The sequence below is a fragment of the Pteronotus mesoamericanus genome, unplaced genomic scaffold (assembly GCF_021234165.1).
Source record: "Pteronotus mesoamericanus isolate MK-2021 breed Mesoamerican mustached bat unplaced genomic scaffold, CSHL_Meso_final scaffold_85, whole genome shotgun sequence".
Taxonomy (NCBI): Eukaryota; Metazoa; Chordata; class Mammalia; order Chiroptera; family Mormoopidae; genus Pteronotus; species Pteronotus mesoamericanus.
Window position 1 is genome coordinate 76,255,710 of NW_026555329.1, and position 21,470 is coordinate 76,277,179.

The 21,470-nt window shown below is 41.6% G+C and overlaps 1 protein-coding gene across 1 annotated transcript; it reads left to right on the plus strand.

The window, feature by feature from the left end:
* Positions 1-13,284: 13,284 nt before the first annotated feature.
* On the plus strand, positions 13,285-14,217 carry LOC129063358 (olfactory receptor 2A5). The gene has a single exon (XM_054564400.1). The coding sequence runs from the start codon at positions 13,285-13,287 to the stop codon at positions 14,215-14,217; it is 933 nt and encodes a 310-aa protein (XP_054420375.1).
* Positions 14,218-21,470: the final 7,253 nt, after the last annotated feature.

Sequence of the window (21,470 nt, forward strand, 5' to 3'; positions counted from 1 at the left end):
CTACCACCTTAATCCTCATGTTTTTATCCATCATTGTCCTACAACTAAAAAGATCTAATGCTCACTGCCAATTCTTTTGCCATAAATTTTTAAAACTAGTATTCTTTGATTTCTTCATTTTTTACACTATTTCTGCCTTTGCATTTCTGTAAGTGTTTGCTTGGGTATAAAACCTGGATGATTCTTTTCTTTTTTGAAGGATTGTGTAGGGTTCCTTCACAAAATTTAGCATTGAATATTGCTGTGGAAGAGTGATGCTCAGACTGATCTTTTTGTGCTGTTAGTAGCTTTTATTTTTTTTTTCCAGCTAACTCCATAATTCTTCTTTTTAGTCTTGCGATAATTGTAAGATATATTCTTCTATGACCATTCTGTGTCAGTTTACCAAAGACACGGTTTGCCTTTTCAATCTCTAAACTTATATATTTTTTTACTTCAGGAAAATTTTCTTGAGTTAATTTTAACATATTTGTAATTTATGATTTACATTTTTTAGAAAATGAATGCATTAGCACTCATTTGCCTATCTTCCATACCTTTATGTTCCTGCTATTTCATTTTAACTCTATTTCAATTTGATTATGCTTGCTTTTATCACTCAATGTTTAATATTCCTTAGTGTATTTCCACCAGTATCTCTATCCTCTTTTCCCCATTCTAATTTCAACTTCATTTCTGGAGAATTTTGACAAAGTCTTTCATTTCTGTTTTAAGCTTTGTATTTTCATACTTTACCTCCTTCAGGGCAACATATCTTTCCTAATTCTTGATTCTCTGAAAAGTCTTGATTCTTTGCAGTTTTCTTTTCTTTCCTTTTTTTTTCTTTTTTTCTTTTTCTTTTCTTTTTTTTTTTTTTTGGTAGAGAAAGGAGCTTCATTAATGTTTTACAAATTTATGGAGAAATATTTGGTTACCATTTTCACATGTTATGTGGAGAAATTTCTTTTGTGAATATTCATTACGGGTCATTAAATTTTCTAGGACAGATATTAGAAATCACTTCTCCAGTAATGTCACTTTTTTTGGTAGTACTCACAGCCTGAGTGTGAGGTGAAAGATGGTAAGACCATGAAATTGACCCAAGAAGGATATATTTTCCAGGCAATCACTGAAAAAACAGTAAGATTAAGATAAGTCATTAGAAACATCGTTAAAATGATGGAACATGGAGTCTAAGCAGGCTAAGAGAAGAACTGAAAACTAACAGAAGAAAAGGAGGAACAATGGAAAGACAGAGGTTCCTATATGGTCAAAGAATGAGCATAAGTAGACTTAAATGAATGAGAAAAGCTGAAGAGTGGATTTCCTGTTTAAAGGTTATGGACAGCCACAGGGCTCCGAGTGTGACAATGGCAGAGAGTGAGGAGAGGGTGGGCAGTAAAGGTGATTAAGAGGTAGGTAGTATGCATCCTTTTTTTCTTTTAAAATCACATTAGTCTGATTCTTTAAAAAGCAGCTTGGCAAAATTATTAAGCTGAGCTCAAATACCGGAATTTAAAATTAGCTGAAGATAAATCTCCTTCTCAGAAGCTTTAAATGTGAAAAGAGCGCTGGAAAAAACATTTTAATTAAACTGAGAAGTTCTGTAAGAGAGGAGAGGCAGGCGGACGGGGAAAGGGAAGGAGAAAATGTTAGAGGGACAGGCCCCAGGCAGGCTGCCTGGGAAAGGGGCCCCAGGTCGCCAGCTGGGCTGATCCTTCAGGGTAGGTTTCTGTGTTTGTGTATTAGCGGGATTGTTCTTCATAAATGGGACACTGTCTTCTAAAACCCAGCGTAGAGCATGGTAGGGAGGACACTGATCCTGAAATCTTACAGTCGTAATGACAGTTGACGTTCAATGGCCCCTGTGCCAGGTACCTGGTCTGTGTCGGATAATATTAAAAAGTGGGGGATAGAAAATATATAGGAACAGGTTTTTTTGTACGTTGGGCTATTGAAAATAAATCAAGGTAAATAATGAGTGAAGAAAAGGGAGTCAAAATCAGACTGTCATGTAGCATTCTATGTCTTATGGGGTTTTTTTGTCTTCTCATTTTTGTATTAAATATTTTGACGATCCAGTTGATACATTTAATTTTTCTTTTTCCCTAATTTTTCTGTGAAAGTTTTAAATCTACAGAATTTTGGAAAGAATAATATGATAAACATCCATATCTCCTCTTCTATTTAATAATTGCTAATTGTGAGTGTTTTGGCTTTTTTTTGCCTATCGAGCTAGGTGGCTAGCTTTTTCTCTTGATAGCTAGCTACCTAGATACAGATATACTGATGTTGGCAAAAGTAGGTTTACAGTTGTTTGTATGGAAAAAGACATGCAGGTTGTGACTACTACAATAGTTCTATTAACTCAAAGAATGTCACTGTGCAACTTAAACTTACTTTTACCCACTTCTGTGTAGAAATACCTATATACAAGCATATATTAGTGGCAATTTTGTGCCCATTCCTCAGGGGACACATGACAATGTCCGGAGGTAAATTTGATTGTTATGATTGGAGAAGGGAGGTATCTGCTAGAGGGGGACCAGGGACAGCCCTCCACAACAAAGAATTATCTGGTCCAAAATTATTCAGTCAACGGTGCTGAGAATTTATGTATACTATTAATAAGTATTGTGTATTTATTATGAAACACTTATAAGTTTATATAAAACATTATATTTATATAATTACATAATATATACAAAATAAATACATATGATTAAAATATACATTTTCACTGAATCATTTAAATGTATGATTGTGGACATTATAGGTTAACTTTAATGGAGTATGTATACACACTATCAGCCCTGAATAACTTAGCATGTATCTCCTAAAAACAAATATTAAACACATAGCATTATCACACTCACAAAATTTAACACCAATACTATGATACTGTGTACTAATGGCTCTTTGGTTTGTTTGTTTGTTTTTAATTCAGGGTCCAATCAAACATTTCATTTAGTTTCTTATCTCTTTCACCTCATTTAATCTCAAAGGGTTTCCTCTGCTTCTGTCTTTCGGTTTTGAAAAGCCCAGGCTGGTTGTTCTGTAGAATGTCTGAAATTCGGATTCATCACTCTAGGTTCAGCTGGAACTTGTTCTGGAGGAATTCAACAGAGATGCTGCTGCCACTACTTTTTACAACTACTCGTTGACATTTTTTTCTGAAGAACTTTCTCTCCCACTTCTTATCACTATGAACTCATGTATATTTTATGATTACTCAGAATGTCATTTATTTCTATAAGTAAATATTTGTAAATAAAACATGTGAAATTCCCTTGAAGTTTCTGGTCTGGTGGAGTCCCAAACCATGGTCAGTTCTGATAAGTGTACAAATCAAATGCCGTGTGAACATCTTCCCTTCACTCCTCCATACCCACCCTTCACCTTCCCCTGCCCCGCGCTGAGTGCGGCAGGACTGGCCTGTATGTATCACACCAAGGGGCTTCACTGTCCTCCGGCCTCTCCTCGGATTTGGTCATTGGAAACAAAGATGAGAGACCAGGGAGATGGAGTTGTAGTATTTCTTCATTTTCTGCAGGTTCGGTGCGGACAGGTCCAACTGACTTAGGATTCCAGTTTCTATCCTGCCACCCTTCTGCACACCCTTCTTTGTCTTCAGGTCCTAGGAAGAGCAGCCTCCTCTTCCCCTTCAACCCTAGACTTTGCGAAGGAGTTTTGTTACCAGCTCGGGATTCTGCACTACCCTTTATTAAACTTTCTTCGAATTACCAAATTTGAGGGAACATCTCTTTGTGGCTGTGAGTCTAGGTGATACACGTGCCTTGCTCTCTTCTTATCCTCTCCCTTCGCAGGAATCATTCATCGGATGGCTCTTCAAGACTTCACTGGCCCTCCTCGTTTTTCCTCATGGTGTTTCCCTGCACATCCAACCTTGTCTGGGCATCAGCTCTTGGAAGATCCAGTAAACCCCATAGCTTAGGAACCCCAAGCATTCCCCCATGCCTCGGGTACCAAGGCTGACAGAGGAACTGAGAGGGTTGCATAATTTGACATCAATTTCGAGCTATCCATTGAGAAAGAGTCTATTGTATTAGTGTACCAACAAAGTCATCTAACTGGAGTATGGCAAGGGACCAGGGCAGGAAATGTTAATTTTAGAATAATGTTAATTTGCAGAAGTTCTAGCTTATATCCTTTATCATCATATCTTGAGTTAATGTTGCCCTGTTTTGGCTTCCTTGCTGTTGCCAAGGAAGAAATCAACAGCATGGTTGTTTGGGTAGCTGAACTAGAGACCCTGAGTAGGTCTAGAGAGAGTATGCTTGAGTTCATGCTGGACTTTTATCAGCTGAAAGACGGAAAAGGCTTTGGAATCAATTTTAAATTTGGGAGCTACCACTTACATGACCTTGGATGAGTTTTGTTTTTGTTTTTGTTTTTTTTTTACTTGATCAAACTTGCTGTTCTTTTATAAACAAGAAGGCAAGAAATACTCACTTTTAAATATTATTTTGATGATTGGTAATACATAATTCATATAAAAGTCTTAGTACTATGCCTGGAATGTATTGCAATTTATGTGGTTTGTTATTCCCTTATATAAATGTGTGAATGAGAAAAGAGCTCAATCCACTGATGAGATGCTGCTTGGAACTTCAGCCTCCAAGGAGAGGGTCTCCACACACCACTTAAACATTAACTGTAGGGCCTCACTGCTGAGAAACCAGGACTTCCCCCCAAAGGCCAAGTGTCTCCACATCCCCTGAGCAGTTGCCCGCCGAGAGAGCTCCTGATGTAATTAATCATGGCAAAGTTTTAATGAACTCCACAAGGAGATGTTTTTCCTGACGCTTACTTTTTCAATCCTGAAATAGTTTCTATTCCTTTGAGATCAATTAAGAACTTTTAAAAAAATCTTTGTCAAGATGCCTGAGGCAACTTTCCAGCTGTGTTTTTTTAATGAGTTCTCTAAACGGCTCCAAGCCCTGAGGTCCTTTAGTGAAATAACTGAAGTTACAGGAGCTCTTGGAGGGGGAGCAAGGGCTTGAAAACTGAGAACCCCCAAGGGTGATGCCCCTAGACAGGCTCAGAGGTGCAGAGGGCGTTCAATTTGCCATCCCTCTAGATTCCTGCACGGCCAGGAGGGAGGGGGGATGCGGGGAGAGACCTCCACAGGACTGAAGAGGTCACGGGCAGGTTGAGGCTCTTCAGTGAGTTTCATGCTTGAGTGAAGACTTTGGGTGTCTCCGCGATGTGCTGTTGGCTAGGGGCTTGAGGCCTGACCAGATCTGCGGTGAGGAGCATCAATGCTCCCACCAGCCCCGACCGCAGACCCAGCTGCCTCAGCTCTTTAATAAACCTGGTGGATACGGCCGGCGATGCCTTCACCTTCACCCCAGGAAACCAGCACATGAAGTATGTGTACTTAGGCTTATACACACACAACCCAGCTTGGACCTTTAACTGAACCCATTAATCAATTGCCTCAAGATGTAAAACATTTCATTCAAACAGTTTTGTAAAAAAGTTTCGGTCCATGAAGCTAAGTAACAGAACAGGCCGGTATTTATTGCTGAAGTGACCAATTCTTTTGCGTCCCTTCACCTTGTGTTTACACTGGTTTTCACACTCACCACCTATCCAACATGCCAGTGGAATGGCTCTGGGATTAAGGTAAATGGAAGAAGAACCTGGCATGGATTAGAATTATTATAGACAGTTCAGGCAGGAGAGACATTGGCATGATATCTCTGATGGACTTGAGTTATGACTTAGGGGTAAATAATTCTCCATTTTTCAAATCCCTCCAAAAAAATAATAATAATAAGCCAGCAAGCTGCTAATAGTCAAATGATTTTCCTGAATACTCTAGGGCAATTTTCTTGTATAAAAATTGAGATCAATTCAATTCAATTCACATTAGAGAGGGAGAGTTCTTAGACTGAAGACCTGACAGAAATATACAATTTTAAGTGATAATAAGGGGTCTATTAGCAGAAGGAAAATGTATTGTGCAAGTTTACCTCTTCTCCCTTCCCAGCTACCACTGAAATGGCTATGGAGCAAAAGGCATGAGCCACAGGAGTAAATAGAATGGCAGAGGAGATATGAGTGAATAAGAGAAACTGAAGCACACTTTTTAAATATAGAAAGCACACAGAGGAATGATGACTAACTTATTAGAGAAAAAGCTACCAACTAACACACATGCAGAAGGAGAAGAGCATAGGAAGTAAGGGGGCTGCAGTGGAGGGGTAGCCAAAGCGGGGAAACGGGAGAAGACGGGAGCCTATTATCACAGCGGTTGGGTCTCTGACCTTGGCATCGCCCCCGCACCCTGCCAGTCAGCACGCACCCTGGGCAGAAGCGGAGAGGCTCCTTCTATGGAGAAACTGAAGATAAAAGACCTGGATTTGGGGATCCCAGACAAAGCAGAAACCAGTGAGGCTTAGTTCTGAAAACAGAGCAATGAAGCGACTGGGCTCTGAAGGATGAAGAGCGTGAGCTCGCTGCTCCCCGCACCCCATCCTCTCTCTCTCACATGCACCCTTCCCCGCCCGCTCACAGTTAGACCAGAGGCTGACAAAGTCATGGGATAAGCCATCTGTCCAAGAGACATTCACACGGGAGGGGACCTCAACAAAAGGGCCAGCTGGACTGTCCTCTCTCCCCGACATAGAACCCACATAGGGGTTTTCCAATGAGAGACAAAAACAAGGGAAATGAAAGGACTCAGTGGAAGCATAAATGAAGAGGCTATAACTATAAAATTCAACAATTAGATAGTCCCATTTTCCCACCTTCTTTTCCTAGAAATCAGCAATTGGCCAGTTGCTTGCGGGTGGGAGTGGGGGTGGGTGATGATAAGGGAACCCATGGACATGCCCCAGGGGCACCCAGGATGCAAGGTACAGAGGTACAGAGGTAGCATGGTCGGGACACTGGATGCATTGAGCAAATAAGCAAATACTTTTGAGGACTTTCTCAGAATTGAGAAAGGGGCTAACAACTATGGAATAGTGGGAGGCTAGGAAGCACCCAGAGGGCTAGGCTTGGAATTGGAGTCATCAGTATGAAACTACAGCTCAGCCCAGGAAAGGTAAGGGAAAACTTGCTTTGAACTTCATGTTCTTGGCTCTCCTAAATTTCCTTTTGACTTGTCCCCTTTCTAGTTATAAAACCGTGAGACTGCTCTTATTCTCTTGATCAGTGATAAATCACTCGTCTTTGACTAACATACAAGTATTTCAGGCTTTTTATATATTATGCAAGTTGTCATTGAAATGAGGAAAAGGATATTTATCTTGCCACTTTCACTACTACAATGTGTTCAGGGTATGAAAAACATGAAACAACTTTTTTTAAAAACTTAAAAAAAACTCATGAGATTTATGGCTGCTACTCCACTCCAACCAATGGTAATAGCATGAGCCTTCTGCACCTGGAGGTAGATCATGTCCAGCTGCATTCAGTGAGCAGCAGCAATATAATTATAAGAAGTCTGGTATTAAACTTCTGGAATAGACCCCTCCTTTACCTAACTATGTTATTAAAAATCCATCTAAAAACTATTTTTCAAGAAAGAGGGAAGAGCAAATTTAAAATTAGATTTCTCAGAAAATGAAGAATTAGGCCACCTGAAAGAAGAGGGACAGCTGAGTCAATGGGGTTCCCATCCCAGGTGGCCTGGGCGTTACCTCACATTCACACCTTGTAGAAGTGGGGAGGCAGGGGAGGTGCTGGCGCGCCCTCTGCATGAGTCAGTGCAGGAGCTTGGAAGTCTGAGGGAGCTAAAAAGCTTTTTGCTGTTGTTTTTTGTTTGGATTTGATTTTTGCTATTTGTTACCGTGTTATCTCAAATACACTGTCTGATATTCTTTATTAAATTATGATTCAAGCTGTGCCTGGAAACAATGTACATTCAGAAGAGAGAAAATAGAGTGTTGAGAGGAAAGGGCCCAAGAGAACAGGCAGGCAAGAGGGACACGGTAAAGGAAGAGAGGAAGAGGGAAGAAGGCAAGGAAAGAGGGAAGAAGGGAAGAAGGAGAAAATAATGGAGAAGGAAGAAATGGAAAGGAGAGCAGAAGGAAAACACAGCAGGAACGGTAGAAGTTAGGCAGCAGAAACTTTAACCGAGTGCCTTATAAGTCATGCGAAGTTTAAAGAAAGTGACCATCTACAAGCAAACATAGGAGGAAAACCTGCTTTTCTAAGGCCATGAAAATAAATATTTTCAGTAAAAAGTGTATTTCATGAAAAGCATAAAGAAAAATGACTAATACATTTTGTCCTTATTTTTTTCCAACAAGTCACTGTGAAATAAGGCTGACTCACCAGTGATGTGTGGACTTATTTATGTGGCGCTTTAATTGAGCACCTGCTACGAGAAGCAATGAAAAGGCACAAGAACTTTAGTTTGTGGCACGTGCTGCTGTGCAAGGACAAGTGTTTGGAGGAGAGGGTGACAACTACAATTAAAGTGAGGTCATACTCCTGGCATAGGAACCCATGAGTGAAAAAACCCTGAGTCTACAAAGCGCCGATCACATACAGCTCGTTCTAGGTCCACTAGGGCTTTTATACTCTGATTAAAGAGATGCAGTTTCCAAAGGAGGAAGGGCCAGATCACTCCTGCTGTTTTAAAGGCTTCAAAGGAAAACTGGGTTTTGTGTTAGTCCAAGAGGGGTTGCAGGTTTTTAGCCAGGAGAGATCTATAATGTGCTTTGTATTTGAAAGGAGTAATTGTAACTGTGTAGAGAATGGCTTGTGTGGTGGCAGGAACAGAAGCCCAAGACAAGTTAAGAGACTTTACATTAGCAGAGTGGATTTTGTGCCCACCCCTCACTTGAAATGAAGCCTCACACAGGCTATGAAAGACACAGATCAAGCATTTTCATTTAACTAATTCTGTTAAGGCAAAAATAATAGCAATCTCTCTTTGTTAGAGCTAAGATATTTATGGGATGATAAGACAGTATTCACAGAACACTCTAGGCAGCATGGTCCAGAAGCGGGACACGGATTTAAGGTTACACAACAAAGTTTTGTGTGTGGTGTGTGTGCTGGCGAGAAGGGATGGTGGTGGAGGGCGAAGCAGTGTGAGGGGTCAGGCAGTGCACAGGTTTATTGAAACTGGCTGCCACAGCCCTGGCCAGGTAGCTCAGTTAGTTGGAGCATCCTCCCCATAGGCCAAGGTTATGGTTCGAGCCCCAGTCAGGGCACAGGCAGGAATCAACCAATGAATGGATGGATAGGTAGAACAACAAATTGATGTTTCTCTCTCTCTCTCTCCCTCCCTCAAATCAATAAATAAAAATTAAAAAAAAAAAAAAAAAAAAGAAATTGGCCACCAGGGCCCTGGGCTCCACAGTATATTTTTGGAGATTTTAGCCCTGATGAATTGAATCAGTTCTTTGTGACTCCTCACTCTTCAGCTGAGCTTCCTCCATACAACAGAACAGTTCTGTGCGGTGCATAGTTCTTCAAAAGAAAAAATAAACACAAAACGTTAGTTGCTGGTTTCTAATGGGAAAAATACATTTTAATAATTTTGTGATGAGAAACTGCTTACATACCTATCACAGATCAAATATTCGGAGTTCAGATGTTGGTCACATGGAGGCGTGACTGTAACTTTATTGCCATTAAAAGATTTCAAGTAGTATTTATGCTTCTGTGTACACAAAATGAAAAAGGGGCAAAATTACAAAGACCGAGCTTCCCCTTAGCTGGGTCTGCTTCTGCTGCCAGCTCTTCTGCAATGCTGCGTCTCTAATGGTATAGCTTAGCGGTTCCATAGGAGTATAAAGCGGCCGCCCAACAATAAAAATCACAAAGTTGGAAAAAAAGTTTTAATTGATGCAATGAATCTATATCCATTTATATTATTAAATTTGGAATTAGTGCTAAGTGTATGTGTTTAAGGTCCTTTTTAACTACGGGTCTCACACCTGTCTCCCTCTCTTCTAACCCACGCACCCCCCATAGACTGTGGTCTATGGCAGCGGCACTGACGATGGAGAGGTGTGAACAGAACATAAATCAATTTTGGAAAGGAAGAAGAATCAAGAATGACTCAATTTCTCCCTTGAGTAACTCGGAGGCATAACAGTTAAACTTACTGTGAGACAAGGAAAATTTAGCATCCCATTTTGAATACACTAAATTTGAGATGCCTGGGTTCCTGTCTTAAATATGCCTTTAGTCTTGAAGAAGTCATACCATTTCTAGCTTCAGTACTCTCATCTTCAACATGACACCTTTGGTTACAGTGGTCTCTAAGGTTCTGTGCATGCATGAAAGCTTTTTTTTTTTTTTTTTTTAAACAGTACCTTACATTTACTTTGAGCTTTAGAATTTACAAAGTGTTTCCTTATAAATAGTGAAGTTCTCTTTTCATGCTGGCGGCCCTTGGACCAGGCTTTGACAAATGCTTCTCTGTCACCTAAGGACTCTACCAAATGCTTAGCAGTTAAGAGATAAAAGGAGACTATAATGGTTTTCTTAAAAAGAGCAACAACAACAGTAAATTAACAACATACAATTTGTCCTTCAGAATCATATTTATTAATACACTGAATATCCAATACTGATTTTTCTGTGTTTAAAGATGACGTGGCTCCTTATTTGTCTCCTTGAGTTTATATTGTGGTCCTGGAGATATGAGAGATCATGTTGACCTTTGTCCCCTAATTGGAGAAAAAGTGAGAAGGCGTGAAACCCATTACTTTCCCACTCATCAGCCCTTTCTGAGAGCGTTGAGCAGTTAAGAATAATGTGATATGTTGCTGGAATATAGATGTGTGTCCAGGGTACTGACAGGAGCTCCTTTTGAATGTGACAGATTTCTGGCAGGGGGCACTACTGAAGTCACAGATTGGAAATCATTGGTCATTTACCTCCCCATCCTTGGCATCATAGTCCACCCGCTGAGTCCTTGTTTCACACGGGGTAAGAACTGCTTTTCATTTTCACAGTGATGTTGCTGCACGTTTGTATGCTCTTTCTGGTTAACCTTTGAATAACTGGGTCTCTGTAAATTAAATTGTTCCATGCGTGTTGCCTAGTACTCACCCTGGGACAGGTCAGTGTAAATGGGAAAGGAAGGTCAAAGTGCTATATTTTTCTTTAAGGGCAGCAATGCCTTTCTCTCAGTAACTTTGGCTTTATTTTACTTTTTTTTCCTGTAATATTAACTGCAGTGTAGCTCTAGGCAGAATTTTCCTGTATCTAAAAAACAGATTTAGAATCCCTTACAGAATTAAAGAGAATATCTTAGTTTGTGTCCCGACATAACATACAGGAAGCAAGCATAGCTCATTGATTTCCCTCATTCATAGTTTCTGGTTTTCTGTTTATCTTTCTGGTCTTTCTTCTTGTCCTCTTTTGGAGATTGATCTTCCTGTGCCCATCTATTAAATATTGGTCATTCATAATATACTGTCTTGTCTTCTTCTCATTGAAGCTGCTCTCCTTAAATGACCTTTTTAATTAACCTTGACTTTATCACCTAATGCATGTGATTCCCAACTCTTATCTTTGGCCTAGATATTTCTAATGAACTCTAAAACAGTTTAATTAATTGCTAACTAATTCCAGTTGTAGTAAGGGCAAGGCTGAGATCCCGGAGCCCATCACCATCTAAATACTGACGGGGCGCAGTTTGCAGTGTGGTCCCAGGAGTATGTTTGCCCTTATTACTGTGCGACTTTCATGTGTATGGATGTGGCTGGGTATTAAGTCAATAATACCAGCTTCTTTTCTTCTGAACATCCATCCCCAGGGCCCAGAGAAACGGAGCTAGAAAGACAAACAACTTCTGATTCTCCAGATAGAAATGGTGTCTATGTCTTTTGTGTCCTTGTCCCATCTCCCTGGGGGACCCTCAGGAACAGTTAAGGAGGGCTTTGGAGGAGATAACCTCACCTAAAACCTTTAGAGCTGGTGCTCCCAGTGAGCGGGACCCAGGCCCTGAGTCAAGAGACCAGGGACGACTCCTGTGCCTGTGAAGTCCCTCTTTCCGAGACCATTGGAGGGAGCGAGACCCTCACCTCTGAGCTGCAAAGTCTCTCCTCGCTTCTGTGCAATTTCCTCTAAATCTAATATCTCTGAGAGAAGACCAAGCTGGTGCCACAGTGAGTTAACAGCCTTTTGCAAAGTGTTGTAATTTAGGAAAGCTGGGGTGGGGAGTAAAGAAGGGGTCCAGAAATCAGCATACTGAATGGGAGGTACAGGGTCAAGTTATGGGCAGGCTGTTTTCTGGGCTTAAGACTGGGTTGGAATGTGCAGACCTGGGGTTACAAACGGCCCGTTGAGAATGATCTTGTTTCTCATGAATTGTTGTAGGTGTACGCCTCTGTGGAACATCTTAAGTTTTCCCTTTCGGTGCCCCTGTGGCCATATGGTTGGTGGAATGGCAGCCAGAGAAAATGAAAGAAGAGTCAAAGATCTTAATTAAATTCCAAGGTAGACACTTTGGATGTTACTCCTAATGTAGTGGCTTCCATCCATCCATTCATCCATCCATCCAACAAATGTATTGGGCACTATTCAAATGCGGAGGGGCCCAGAAACAGCATCTACTCAGAACCAGGGAGAAGCCCTGTCAGAGGCAGGGGTATTATTGTATTGTTAACTCCTTACATCGATGGCCACCAGCCCTGACCCTGTACCATAAGTTACTTCTCTGAATGCCGAGCAGATTAGTTATGTCACTCTGCTTGTGCCCAGAAGGGAGACAGCCAGATTTTCCTGCATAGCATCAGGAAGTAAAACACTTACTGCTGACTTTTATTAAAGCCCTAAACATAATGGACACAGAAGAAAATGGACCTCTTTGATGTTGCATTTGTAAATCTCACTCCCTAATTTATTAATTCATATATATACTCTGTGCTCATTTACTGAGCACCTGCAATGTGCAATGCATTCTGTACATGTTACATAAAAAGAGCAAATCAAGTGAGAAAGAGAAATGGGAACAAAATTTTAAAATGAAATAAATTAGAAAGTAAAACTATATGACAATATAATTATGGGCCTTTATCAGAAATAAAAGGACTAGTCAATCTGGAAAACATTCTCTCTGTGGCTGCCATCATGACAGTAAAAACGTGGATCTTGGCATCAAAGTTAATCAAATTCTGTAGAATTCCCACTTCAGTGTGGATGAAAGGAATTGACATAATGACTCTGCAAAGAATTGCTGGCTGAGCCAACACATGTGTGCACCGTAACCACCTTTTCCTGCTTCATAACTAATCCAGATCTGCATTTGCTCCTTAGCACATAGTGCATTACAGCGACCCCCGCAGGCACCGTCACCAGGGCATGATGAAAAATCAGACATGGGTCACAGAGTTCGTTCTCCTGGGATTTCCCCTCAGCCCGAGGATGCAGATGCTCCTGTTTGGGCTCTTCTCCCTGCTCTTCGCCTGCACCCTGCTGGGCAATGGGGTCATCCTGGGGCTCATCTGGCTGGACTCCCGACTGCACACCCCCATGTACTTCTTCCTCTGTCACCTGGCCATTGTTGATATTTCATATGCTTCAAACAATGTCCCCAAGATGTTGGAAAACCTTCTCAACAAGAGAAAAACTATCTTCTTTGTCCCATGCATAATACAGACCTTTTTATACATGGCTTTTGCTCACACTGAGTGTCTCCTCTTGGTAATGATGTCCTATGATCGGTTTGTGGCCATTTGCCACCCCCTCCAGTACTCTGTCATCATGAGCTGGAGGGTGTGCACAGTCCTGGCCGCCATGTCCTGGGCGTGTGGCTCCCTCCTGGCTCTGGTCCATGTGATTCTCATCCTGAGGCTGCCCTTCTGTGGGCCTTGTGAAATCAACCACTTCTTCTGTGAGATCCTGTCTGTCCTCAGGCTGGCCTGCGCTGACACTGGGCTCAGCCAGCTTGTCATCTTTGTTGCCTGTGTGTTTGTCTTGGTGGGGCCCCTGTGCGTGGTGCTGGTCTCCTACGCACGCATCGTCTCTGCCGTCCTGAGGATCCAGTCAGGGGAGGGCCGCAGGAAGGCCTTCTTCACCTGCTCCTCCCACCTCTGCGTGGTCGGGCTCTTCTTTGGCAGTGCCATTGTCATGTACATGGCCCCCAAATCCCGCCACCCCGAGGAGCAGCAGAAGGTCCTTTCCCTGTTTTACAGCCTTTTCAACCCCATGCTGAACCCACTGATCTACAGCCTGAGGAACGCAGAGGTCAAGGGTGCCCTGCGGAGAATAAAGTGGACGCATAGATCCATGTGAGGGATGCCCGGTAGAGTCTCGAAGGTGGAGGATTAGTTCTGTGTGAGATTTTGGAGAATGGTAATGTAAGTGCTCAAAAATCTCAGGTCTCAGATTTATGATATCAAGAATGTGTATTAATCAGATTCTGTCCTTAACATGGGGTGCTGTCCGGAATGCGGAGCGAACGCAGAAAATCAGAGAGCACAGGCCCTGAGACAAGAGCCACGTGGCGGGAAGCGTAAGGGCAGATGGCCACGGGCTCCCACAGCTGGCTCCCAGCGCTCGCTAACATCCAGTTTCTATTGTGTGGAGGGTTTTTCTCGCTCATCTCCTCTTAAACTCTGTTGTACTTTTCATTGCCTTTTATTGCTGTGCATACATGTTAACAATCCCACAATATATGCTGTTGTAAGAGGGCACCTCTAACAAGATGAAATATTCACCTTGGGTAGGCAGCCCTCTGCGGGAGCATGCAGGAAGGACTATGGGTAGAGTCGACTCCTGCTCTGGAGGGTCACCTCTGAAGGTGACGACATTCAGTCTGAAAAAGCACACACACCTGAGCCTAATGAAGCTACTTCTGTGAAAAGCAGTTTAATGATAAAAAATTTTTTATATGAGAAGCAGAATATCAGAATCTCTGTTGCAATTCATTTCATTCTGCACCATTTGATTAGAAAGAGCTTGTGTTTATAATAAATATGAGTCAGTTACTAGGGGGAGTTGCCTTTCTCAGAATTCAGGTGACAGAGCTGGATTAAGTGACAATCAATCGCCCATTAGCATGATGACCACACAAAATAATACAGGAGTAAGAAAATATTGTGAAAGGAAGAAAGCATCAAGGCAGGTGAATAGCTTGACCGAACACTGTAGACCCCCACTCAGAACCAATGGCATGACCACATCTGATAAGGGCTTATAGGAACCTCAACAGAATTCCAAAGGACACCCGCTCCAAGGGCTATAAATCACTTCTTCTGGGCTCAGGCGGACAGAATGATCTGGAAGGGGAACTTCTTTTCTTTTAACACAAGTTCGAGATCTTAGTGGCAAGCACAGTGTAACAGTGATTTCTTTAACACAGTAATTACAGTGTCTTTTGAATTCTCCTCCTCTCTGCTCTTGTAGTATCATGTGTCATTCAAATGTAGGGTATGTGTGATAGTATATTATCTGCTTTCTCTAGATCTAGTTTTGCACCCTAATTTTCTCATATACCATTACTGTTTTGTATCTTTCTTCTCCCATGAAATTGGGAAGCAAAAAGGAAACTTTTATGTTCTACCCTCCTGTTTCTCTCTCAGTCCTCAAAAAGCCTCATTGCTGACTATCTATTCTACTCATTGACCATTCTACTCAGTAGTTCATTTGGGCAAAACATTTTGACTCTGGTCATTAGTTTTCTCATTGCCACAGGACGAGGGCATTTCCAGCCTCAGAAATGCACAAATGTGGCTCTGCACAACTAACTCCAATACATGAACAATTTGAATAAAGCAATATTGGCTCTGAATGTAACAAAAACCACTATGGAATTATTGAGTGCCCTGTTTTAAAGGTAAAAAGAAAAAACAGGCAACTTTTAAATTGGAAAATGGCTTTTTAACTATACCTAGAAAAATTACTATTTTCTCTAAAATATGTATGCCTTGTGTTAAGGTTAAAACCCTAAAAAGGAAGAAGAGGAAGACAATATAGGATAATTTCTCTCACATAAAATATAAGCCATGGCTTTTCTGAATTTAGAATATTGCCACAAGGGCCATCAGAAACATTCGGGGATGTCATTTACGCTTACTATCTCAGTTCAAAAATGCTTGAGAAAGAATGGGCAAAAAAACAAGAGCCCAGAAAACAAAGAAATAAAACCAAGCTTCTGCAAAAGTAACTGGTGCAGGTGAATTGTAGTGATGTCCTCCAGCAGGTCTGAGAAGAGGCTCAGACTGAAAAATGAAAGAATAAGCCCTGGCTGGTGTGGCTCAGTGGACTGAGTGCCGGCCTGCAAACAAAAGGGTCACTGGTTCGATTCCCAGTCAGGGCACAGGCCTGGTTTGCAGGCCAGGGCCCCAGTAGGGGGTGTGCAAGAGGCAACCACACATGGATGTTTCTCTTCCTCTCTCTCCCTTCCCCTCTCTCTAAAAACAAATAAATAAAAATCTGTAAAAAAATAAATAAATAAATAAAAAAGATGACAGAATAAAACAAAACACAGCAAAACCGTATTTTGTTAATAAATTACAGGAAAAGTCTAAGTATCTGAGAGATTTCTATTGACTAATATTTGAGCTTTAGGATTCTAATAAACAAATGATATTTTGCTCTTATGACTTCTTTATATATATTCTTTAACCATGAGTCACAGTTTTCAAAGAGCTAAGAAATAAGGAAAAGGATGCATTTCCTTTACGCTGAGGATCCTGCTGGGTGTTTCCCAAATATTATCCTATTTACATGTCATCAGTCACACTGTGAAGCAGATATTCTTTTCCTCCTTTCATAGATAAGGATGTGAAGTGTCAGAGTGATCTAGTAATTCGGCCTACACCACACAGCCAGTAATAGGACCTCAGTGGGAGTTGAACATGATCACACTGATTCTAAACCCACATTGCTCATTAGCTTTATTCCCAAAATATCACAGGTTTTTAGCTCAGATGGGTCAGGGTTGGCATCCACATGACAGAGCAGAGTGGGGGAAACAAAAACGAGTTTATATTATTCTGGTCAAAGCATTAATACCAGAGAGAACACATTGGTTATCCAGCTGTCCTGGGGGACTCATTACTACTTTTGGTAAGAGTAGAAAGCCCGGCTTTAGTGGCCTAATCATGCCCAGGGACAATTCCTTGTCCACGTCTCTCTGTAAAATAACAGCCCCACAGGGCGCTGCCCCGAAGAGGGCAATCTGAGTGAGACTCCCTGCTGTTCCCAGCATCTCATCTTGCCTTTGAGTGAGGTCTTTTGACCATTATCAAATTCACCCATTTGTTTCCTTTTCCTTTATGAGGAATGCTCTCTGGAAGCTTCCCTGCCTCTCCTATATAGAGACCCAGGGTGGACCTGCCTCGCCAGTGCTCTTGGCTGATAGGACTGAAGGAGGCAGGAACCCAACCCAGGCCCACATCGAGGTGCTGGCTCCTTTGGATTCACATCCTTATTGTACCACAGCTTCTAAGCATAATTTAGCCTCCCCAAATCTGGGGTTTTACTTAGGTCAGATGTGGATAACAATGCTTTAACTTGGTGACTCACAAAACTTTTATCCATGTTAAATGATATAAAACGATATAATCCAGGTACCCAGATTCACACAAATTATATCATATACACATTTACATAGAACCCAACCAAATGTACTCATATTTATGGGGGTGAAAAAAATCTATAATTTTGTCTCTGTTTCATTTTCCAGTGATCAAATTCTAATTGTAAGCTTTAATCATAATATAGAAACCATGCCTTGGTCAACAGACACTGCCAAAGAGAAGATGCTTAGCATATACATTTTTTGAACTAAAAATGACAATCACCTATTTAACAAACATTTCCTAAGGGTCTGTTTCATCTAGAGCTATACTAATTGTCATGAGACATAAAGATGTATAAGACATGTCCCCCCCGCCAAAGTTAATTATTTGGTGAAAGGGAATCTCAGCTTAAGTAAATGACATTTGATCTGGATCTCCTTATCTTTGATATTGTCCTGAAGTTTATCCGTATCTTTATAGTGAGGATGTAGCTATTGTAACTGTTGTTACTGACCGAGCCTGTCCATTGGGTTTCTGAAGAGCCCCCCACAAGGGCCTAGTCTAACTCCCAAGCGGAGAAGAGACCCTCTTTCAGGCCGCCTGGCAGCCAGCCTTTGAAGAGGAGGAATGCTCTCTCACACTGGGTGTTTCCCAAATACGCGTTGAATGCTTTGAACGGGGCCTAGAGACAATCAGGCAGCTGCTCCTCTCTTTCTGTCATAACTGGCCGTAACCTACAACGTAACGGTTCAGGTGAGGAGGGCGTGGGTGTCCTGCAACACCCGTCAGGGCAGGACAGTGAGGGCCGTGGTCGGCCCAGTGTGTCACCACATGGGTGTATTTGAATGACCATTGGAATTCCCTCCTGAGCATACGCCAGGCTGAGAATTCTCATTTACTGAGGCCTGACGGCCGCCGGCTCTGTGTCAGGTGAGGTGTGAGCTGTGGCTCAGGCTGCCTCATTCCAACACATCACCGGGTCCCAGCAATGATCGGCTACAGGAGGGCCCCTGGCAGGCCCCTCAGAGTCAGGGCAGCTTCTCGATCTTGAAAATGAAAATATTCAGGCAAGAAAGAAATACACCCATGAGTCTGAATTTCTCCAATTTTCCATAAGCCACCTTTCAATTCTAAGAATTATATGTAAGGAAAATCCCCCCTTATTTCTAATCAGAGTTTTAGCTCAGAATCCCATACAGGAGTTTTAATCTTATGAGATACATGGGTCCTTTGGTGAGCTCTTTATTAAGCTGTAGAAAAGTAGTTGGCACAATATGGAATGTGAATGATCATCACAACTATCTGGAGTGCTGGTAGAAGCCCAGACTCCCAGCTCCTCCACAAAGCTGGGAAGTCAGGGTGAGGGGGCTGGAATTATGCATTTTTCATAATTGGTGATTAGTTAGCATTTCTGGCATAGCCTCTATGCAGTTTGAGTAGGCCTTTCGGCCCCCTGTCTTCTAGCACCTGACCTTAATTTCTCTTATAGCTTCCAAACTAGGTAGGGGATGGACAAGTGTTCTGGGGATAGGGTGGGGGGGAAGGGGCAAAGCAAAGGAAACAGTGTTAAGTTGGAAAACAACAACTTTACTATGGGCAAATAGTGCAAGGAATAAAAGAAGAAAACAATTCAAATTTTAGGCAAAACAGTGAAATCTATATGATAAAATAATAGTTGAAGTAAAAAGCAAGCTTATCCAATTGATGTTACAGACAAGTAGGGGCACTATACCCACAAGGCAGAAAATACAATCCCATCACACTATTTTCCCAGGGCTGAGCAAGACTTAGTCAATGGAATTTATCAGTATTCAACCCTTAGTGCCAACCTGTGGCAATCAAACTTAGTGTGGATTTAGAACAAAGGTATTCTGCTGTAATGGCACGACAAAATGTAAATGTTACCAGCAGAAACAAAAGCAAACACATTCTTAACAGAAGTGAGTTGTACCAGGGAAAGGAAAGCCAGAGGATCCATGGGGGCAGAAACAGTCTTGTGCATAGAGAGAATCACAGGACGAGGGAGAAACTTGACAAAACAAGAACTAATAATCGCTAATACTACTTGAGAGCTTCTGTGTGCTGGACACTCACAGCTGCAACACATTATTATCTGCTTTAACATGAGCAATCCCATAACACAGGTACTGTCCTTCCCTCTGGTTCACAGGTGGGGAAACAGAGGCACAGGAAGGCTAGGAACTCATAAGCTAAAGGTCAAGGGTTCTCCCAGCACAGGAGGTCCATCGGCAGACCCACGGGTTCTAGCCACTGTGCTACCAATTTTCTTATCAATAAAGCCAGCAAATGACATGAAATCACTGAAGAGGAACAACACAATTAGCCCGATGAGTATGACACAGTGGAAAGAAAGAGGGAGGAAAAGCAGTGGGGGTGAGTGTTCATCTTCCTCCCCATGTTCCTGTGGTGAAATGTCACCTGGGGAAATGTCGTGATACAGCAGGATAAGCACACTGTTCAGAATTAGGGGGGTAACATCAGAGCAGGGAAAACTCTCTGGAGAGGGGAGGCAGGATGAGAAGGGTTGAATTTCAGTATTATTTGAGTTACTATCATGTTTGTGTGTTATTTCCATAAAAAGTCTATTTTTATTTTGAAATAACTTCAACTGTGTGTAAATGCATCAAAACATGAAATTAAAAATCACCTTTATATCTCTTAGGCATTTCTTAAATATTTGCCTTATCAGGATCATTATTTTTAGCCTAAAGTCCCTTTTACTAAAAAAAAAAAAAATCAAGAAGTAAGAATTTTAAGAATGTGTGTGTCTCAGGAGACTTGACCTGGGTGGTGAACACACAATACAATATACAGATGATGTATTACAGAACTGTATACCTGAAACCTATATAATTTTATTAACCGATGTTACCCAAATACATGCAATTTAGAAAAAAAGATTGTGTCCCTGGTAATATTGCCAGACATGGGAGAGAGAAATTGCAAGACTATTAGAAGCAAACTCTTCTGACTCGAAAGGGCAGGCAGTTCTCTGAAGTGGGGGCACAGGAGCCTTGATCCTCTGGAACTGTGAGAAACAACTTAGAGTAAACGCTTCAGCAGCAGGCGGTGTTCTTTGTTTCTATAGGGCTCACCTCATCCATGTTGTACTAGCCTCAGTGCTGTGTATCTTGGACCCAGCTATCATATTTTTCTGTGTGTTCACTTCATAAAAGCAAGCACTTTTATGTTCTTTTTTAAAATAGAGGTCTCCTATTTGCATTGCCTAGTGAAGGCAATCAAAGCACTGTTGTTTAAGGAACTCATTAAGGATACACATATATATGTATATGCTCTATCTCCATCCATCAGCCATGTATCTGTTATCCATCTACCTACCTACCTACCCACCTACATACATACCTATCTATCTACCTCTCTACCTGCATACCTATTTACCTATCTACCTACCTGTTTTAAGCTGCTATATCAAAATATCATAGACTGGGGACTTAGTCAACAGATTTTATTTTGTTTAGTTCTGGAGGGTAGAAAGTCCAAGATCAAGGCAGATTCATTTCCTAGTGAGGTTCCTTCTGACTTGGAGATAACCACCTTCTAGCTGTGACCTCATGGGCCAGAGGGAGAAAGCTCTTGAGTCTCTCTTTGTTTTCTTTTAACACCACTAATCCCATCATGGTAGCTGCAGCTTCATGACCTCTTCTAAACATAATCACCACCCCAAGGTCCCATCTCCAAATATTATCACTTTGGGGGTTAGGGCTTCAACATCTGAATTTTTTGGAGGAACATAGTCTGTAACTATACCTACTTACCTATTATCTATCTGCCAATCCTTCTGTACAGAACAATAACAATATGGCTTTTAAGTCATCTCCTCCATTAATTTTTTAATCCTTCCAAAAACCTTGCAAGGTAAATAGGCCATGGAGAAAGCACCAAGTGAACTGAGATACTTGGAGGTTGAGTTGCCTGTGATTAAGCAGACTGTGAATGGTGGTGCTGGGAACTCAAGCCACATCTTCTCTGTCCTCTCCT

Excerpts from the sequence above, each read along its gene's own strand:
- LOC129063358 (XM_054564400.1), top strand. The coding sequence starts at position 13,285 with ATGATGAAAAATCAGACATGGGTCACAGAGTTCGTTCTCCTGGGATTT.